Source organism: Bombina bombina, chromosome 5 (assembly GCF_027579735.1).
Source record: "Bombina bombina isolate aBomBom1 chromosome 5, aBomBom1.pri, whole genome shotgun sequence".
NCBI classification, from domain to species: domain Eukaryota; kingdom Metazoa; phylum Chordata; class Amphibia; order Anura; family Bombinatoridae; genus Bombina; species Bombina bombina.
Genome location: NC_069503.1, coordinates 254361946 through 254369088, shown reverse-complemented (window position 1 = coordinate 254369088; position 7143 = coordinate 254361946). Strand labels below are relative to the sequence as shown.

Below are 7143 nucleotides of genomic sequence, written 5' to 3'. Positions count from 1 at the left end.
CTTTGGGATGCTACAGAAATACAAGGTATATGCAATCATCTTTCCACTTGCTGTGTATACTTATGCAAACATGAAACAATTTATACAAATATTTCATTACTAAAGCAAATTACTACCTTACAGATTTTTCATTAACATAAAGATGGTAATGGTGTTTAAATACTACCTTATCATTATTAGGGAGGATGCATGTAAACATGTATTATTAAATACACTTAATTTCAAAAGAATAAGGATACTTCTAACCACCTCTTTAAAATAAAATCATTGCTTTGCTTAGGATGTAACAGCTGTAAAGAAGAGACTATATTTGTTTATATTTATGTATGTATGTGTATAAATGTATTTATTAATTGAATCAAGGAAGCTAACTTGTTTTTTGTGTAAATTTAATATTATTATATAGCATTCTTATATATGTAATTCCACCCTGTTTACATTATCATATACATTATTTTGCTAATTATGTCACTAATATTATTAAAGAAAAACAGATTTCAATACAAATTCTTACAAAAAAGGTTAAATAATAATATATGAGTGTACATTAACTTAAAAATGTATATCCACTCAACAAAACAGAGAGAATGCTGTATATATAAATTATAGTTAGGTATCTAGATAGGTGTAGTCATTTAAAAGTTACAATTGTTCTTTTATATATATATATATATATATATATATATATATATATATATATATATATATATATATATATATATAAATAGAAAATACATATACTTTGTATGTCTAGCAGATTTACAGGAGCCAATAAATTATTATGATTTCAGGTCAAAAGTATCAGTTTTAACTGCCAAGTGATTTCACTTTTACACTGAAATAATTAATGAAAGTATATATATATATATATATATATATATATATATATATATATATATATATATATATATTTATTTATTTATTTATTTATTTATTTATTATAGTGTATATTAATTATTATATTTTTAGAGTGCTGCCATAGTAACATAAACTTAATTTAACCTTAGTTGTGCTGTCACAGGGGCAGGAAAATAGACTACTTATGAATATGGAAGTATATATATATATATATATATATATATATATATATATATATATATATATATATATATATATATATATATATATATATATATATTTTAAAAAAAAACTAGTTTTCCTACATATGCTATATTTGTTTAACATGTAAGCTTTGTTTCAAGTATGTTCTCTTTCAAAAAAGAAAGAAAGCAACACCAGAAAATTAATTAATGATAGCATGGAAAATTATTATATTTAGAAGGCTTTCACCAAGCATCAAATAATGTAGACCATGATGAGAATATAAAAATGTATATGACACTAAAATTTCTTGTGTTATATTAGTTCATTAGTACTCTGTAGTTTGTAACTTATTTTATCAAAAAAGACTGGGAAAATATCATCAACCAAGATGCCCACTTTAGTCTGATTTATTTTCACCATAATGAAAGTTCCATATGTGTTAGGAAATTTCTGTTATAAACTCTCTTTAATTATATAGCTTTAGGATTTAACCTCCATAAAATGGTGACCCAAAAGTGTCATGATACAGTTGGAATAAAGGGAGCTTATTTAACAACCAAGATGTAAACTACTGAGTGAAAACACAATTTACATATGTAAAGCATATTGTGTTAAAGGAAAGAGCTAAAATAAGAATGTTAAAGAAGACACCATTCTATAATATGGGAAAGAGATATATTTCAATGAAATATATAAAATAGCCTTTTGGTATTGTATTGACAAAAATGGAGCAAAATAGGTATCATATCAGCATGATTATTTTATTTTAATTTATGTTTCACAGCTAAAACACTGATCTGGGCCCCTGATTCTATTGGAAATGTAGTATGATCAAGACCTAGCAGGGAATCAAATATATGAGGGATGACATGCTAGGCCTACATGACAGACCAGAAAATCTCTTAAAGCACCTTTGGGTGCCACAAGAAAACAAAAATAATATGATACGTTCATTAGCAGATATTAAAATAAAAGTAAAAAAAATCAGGCACTCAGCATACAAAGGATTTAGTTGCTGCAATTCAAAACATCAGTGCAAAAAGTGTTCTTAAACAAGTACCCACAAATTAATTTGAAGTATAAGGTATTCAGAATTTCTTTTTTTTGGAAGAAGCAGTTCAGACACTCTGATGGATTTTTCTGCATAAAGATGTAGTGAATGCCTTGAAAACTTAAGACTACTTTTGTTCATGTCCTTAAAAATTAGAATCTGTATATAATATTCATATAGATTGAAAGGCTTGATTTTGGTAATTTAAATTTGTAACAATTTGGTAAATATTTTCATATACAAATAAGTATATATATATATATATATATATATATGTATATATATATATGTATATATATATATATACAGTATATATATATATATGTGTGTGTGTGTTATAGAAAAGGTGGTTTAAAAAAATATTTCTATATCCATATCTGTTTACTGTGTTCAGAAATGTAGTTGTTCTTTTTAAAGACTCCTGTTGATAGGCCTATTGAATTAAGCGGTCAGATTATATGTGCCTTTTCCACTCTCCTTAAATTAAATATTAAATGATTATAATGAATGTATCTCCTACAGATCAACCCTTTATTAAAATTCCCTAAAAATAAAAACTATTTTCCTAGGCCACATTTTCAGGATTACTTTGTTTATATCAATCCTTCTTTTGGGGACATTCATTTTTGCATATTTGTTTAAAAATGTGTAAAACTTGTAAAATAACAGAGGTATGATAGTACTAAAATCTGAAGGCCCAACTCTTTAAAAAGAAAAACATTTTTAACAGATTACTCCATTTCCAAATAATTTGTGTCAACATTAGCACAGTTGTTTGAATAAATATTTATTTAATAGCTAGTGTGCAATTAAATATATTAAATTACTATCTTGACATACAAAGAAATAGTAGTTTATAGATTTCATTTTGATGTATGTGATGAAAATATTCCACCTCAAAAGGTTATCCATGTATTTAAGTTCTTAAAAATGTCAGCTATTATGTGGAAAAAATGTTTTCCACATTCTAAAGCAACATTATATTAGCTTTGTGGTAAAAAAACAAAAAACGTGTGTGTAATAGTTTTATGAATGATTCCTACAGGAAAAAAAAAACTTGTATAAACGTTTTAAAAATACTTTGACATTATTTAATATTTTAATACATATGCAATAATAGTGCTAGGGTAAATTTAAATAAAACAGTTTGTTATGTAATGTCATAGCCCCCATGTTGAAAATTAGCATCTTGTATTCTCTCACGCATTATAATTAACGCAGGTATTATTATTTTTTTTGCTAAATAAACATTTGTTTCTAGCTTACTAAAAAGGTTATTTATTTTTTCTATGGAGTTACGTTTTATGGGTGATTTTCGTATTATAAATTTTCATATACACACAGACATCAGAAAGGACTATGATCTCTTACAGAAACAGCAGCAATGCTGTCAGCTTCTGTGGAATACAAATGAGCTTACCGACTATTAGTTACGTTTTCATCGTCATGGACAATTACTATTCGGTAAATATCTGAGGTGTATTCAGACAGCCAAATTGCATATCAAAGTCAAACCGCCGTTTTTGTGGAATGGACGCGCAGTTACACATGGGTAATAACCCCCCAAAATTTATAATTTTATGTGACTAACACTAAGCCTATTTTGAAATAATTCAATTGCAAAATCACGTCGAAGTAAACTGACACTTTAATGTTACTTGCTTAAACGGTGGCAGCGTTCCCAATATTATTTATTACTTTGACACCACATCAGTATTTTCCTTTAATTTCATGTATTATGTTCTATTAAACGAGACTTTCATTATGTGCCGTGATACTTTATATATAAATACGCAACACACCGTCAGCAGCTACTGCAACATACTAAGCATTTGACGTCACATTCCGCGTGACCTCACCCGATAAAATGCAACATGCCGCAGTGTTGCCCCAGTTACCGACACGCAGTTCCTCCCTTCTGTTGCTTAGATACGGAATGTACCATTTTTACGTGAGCATAGGGGGGCAATGAAAGTTTAGCAGATAGGAATTTAGAGCGGCCTTGACTACACGTGTCCCTTCTCCGCCTTCCCCTCTGACAAAAGCAATTTAGAGTGTCCGCTTCCGCTAGTGTTGCCATGGAGAAGCATACACAGCGTTAGGAACAATCTGTAGCATCTTAGAGACCAGTAACTGGGCCTGGACGCAAACACGACACACAAGTTTTATACCTACACTAATATCACAGTTTAGGAGCAAGAACCATGAGCCAGAGACAAGTCCTGCAAGGTATTTACATAGTTTTATTCTATTTATTTACTAACAATAATATATAAAATAGTTAATCCTTTCTTACTCTTTTCTTTATACTCTTAGATAATTTAACTGGGAATAATTTTAATTCCCAATTGATTTATGTATCTATCCCCCTGTGGTGTATTTCAATTATTATTATTATTATTGTTATTATTTATTAAGTGTCAATAGATTATACAGTGCTGTATAATGGGACAATGTAAATGTTATATTATTTATTGTTGAATTACTATAAATTAATTGCAGGTTACACAGCACTAAAAAATGGATCAACATATTACTTGCGTTACATATCTTTAAATTAAATACATTGGTATTTCTCCATTATCTTTTTCATTAGTAATTAAAGGGACAGTCTAGACTAGAAATGTTGTTGTTTAAAAAGAAAGATAATCCCTTTATTACCCTTTCCCCAGTTTTCAATAACCAACACTGTTATATTAATATACTTTTTACCTCTGTGATTACCTTGTTTCTAAGATTCTGCAGACTGCCCCTTATCTCAGTTCTTTTGACAGACATGCATTTTAGTCAATCAGTGCTGACTCATAAATAACTCCACGGGTGTGAGCACAATGTTATCTATATGAAGCACATGAACTAGCAGTGTTTAACTTTGAAAAACTGTCAAAATGCACTGAGATAAGAGGCAGTTCAGCGTCTTAGAAATTAGCACATTAACCTACCTAGGGTTAGCTTTCCACAAAGAATACCAAGAGAACAAAACAAATTTGATGATAAAAGTAAATTTGAAAGTTGTTTAAAATTGCATGCCCAATTGGAATCATGAAAGTTTAATTTTGACTAGACTGTCCCTTTAATGAGGCAATGGGAATAATAATAGGATTGTGAGGGTGATGCTAAATATATATTATATTATTTGGGTATTTCTGCTGTTTCTATATTATTGTAGTGTGAGCTGTTTAAGAAAGGAGAAGTGTGTCCCATAACAGCAGATAAAAACAAACCAGTAATGTGTAAACACTAGAGGCTTTGAATTTAACATATAATTAAAGTCAAAGTATTGATAATCCTTACAGACCATGCCTGCACAATACTAGTACACAACTTACTTTGATTTTCTATCTACCCTTGTGTTTCTTAGCATGGCTGTTTGCATCTAATTGTAACAGCCAGCTCTGGTTCTGGTATTATTTCTTACTCTGCTGTTGAATCCTTACTTTTTAAGGGCACCACACTGTTGGAGAGACATTATTTCCATCCATATACTTGCAGCTGTTTCTAGATATGAATTTGTATTGAGTAATCTCAAATCCAATTTTAACATATGGTTGTCTAAAAAGTTATTTAATAGTAAGATAAACACAAATGTAGATAGTGTGCAAACAAAAGCATATATTTACACAAAGGATAGGAGGTCACCATGGTAACCAAATTCATAACCACACACAGGAAAGCTACAATGCACAGATGACCAAGGGGAGCTTAAACTTGAAATTTAAATGAATCTTAGAATATAACAAATACATCTAAATACTTTTCATTTTTGGAAATATATTTGTGCACATATGCTTGGTTGCTCACTTCCACAGTAGGAGTTGTCCATCGTCACAAAGCCTGAGGAAGGGAGGAAAACTCTTGAAGTCTTTGAAATATTATCTTAGTCCAATAAAAAAGGTATCACTACATACTGCAATACTCTGTTATTTGAGCATTATATATATATATATATATATATATATATATATATATATATATTGCACACACAAATTAATATATATAAATATATATATAAATACACACACATATATATATATATATATATATATATATATATATAAATAATTGTGCACAAAATGTATGTAGAAGGTACCAAAGCAAGTATATATACTAGAAAATGAGGGGGTGCTCATTTTAGTTAGATATATAAAGACCATATATCTCCACTTAATGCCCTTAAAATACCAAAGACATTAAAAAATTATATGCATATGACAAATATTAGTTTAACATATTGGTCAAACCATATTATTATTATCAGGTATTTGTAGAGCGCCAACAGATTCCGCTGTAAACATAGTCAATATACAGGATAGCTTTTGCAGGGATCAAGTGGGTAGAGGGCCCTGCCGAGAATTTCACTGTTGTAGTCGGCTCTTATGAAGGCGATCTGCAAACAGCTGGGCACATAGGTTTACATTCTAAGGGGTTCAAGGGGAAAGCAATGGAGTTAGGAAAGGTTAGTGTTGGTTGTAAGCATCCCTGAATAGTAGAGTTTTTAGGGAGTGCTTGAAGCTGTTAAAACTAGGGGAGAGTCTTGTGGAGCGAGGCAGGGAGTTCCACAAGATGGGGGCCAGTCTGGAGAAGTCCTGTAGACGGGAATGTGAGGAAGTAACAAGAGAGGAGGAGATCCTGAGCTGATCGAAGGGGACGGGAGGGAGAGTATCTGGAGACAAGTTCTGAAATGTAGGGGGGAGCAGTGCAGTTGAGAGCTTTGTATGTCAGAGTGAAGATTTTGTGTTTAATCCTAGAGGCAAGAGGAAGCCAGTGAAGGTATTGTCAGAGAGGCGCAGCAGATGAAGATCGACGAGTAAGGAAGATGAGCCTGGCTGAGGCATTCATAATGGATTGTAAAGGAGCTATGTGGCAGCTAGGTAGACCAGAGAGGATGGAATTGCAGTAGTCGAGGCGGGAAAGGATGAGAGAGTGGATTAAAATCTTAGTTGTATCTTGTGTAAGGAAATGTCTAATTTTAGGGATGTTTTTAAGGTGGAAGCGGCAGGCTTTAGCCAAGGACAGAATGTGAGGAGTGAAGGAAAGATCTGAGTCAA

The 7143-nt window shown here is 30.8% G+C and overlaps 1 protein-coding gene across 1 annotated transcript in view; it reads left to right on the top strand.

Annotated features, from left to right (window-relative positions):
* The first annotated feature begins 4197 nt into the window (after nucleotides 1–4197).
* Nucleotides 4198–7143, top strand: part of SPAG6 (sperm associated antigen 6) — a 367292-nt gene continuing 364346 nt past the window's right edge. Inside the window, exon 1 of the mRNA XM_053713957.1 lies at nucleotides 4198–4324. Coding sequence (XP_053569932.1) covers nucleotides 4300–4324 — 25 coding nt within the window. The 5' untranslated portion in view covers nucleotides 4198–4299. The remainder of the gene's footprint in view (nucleotides 4325–7143) is intronic.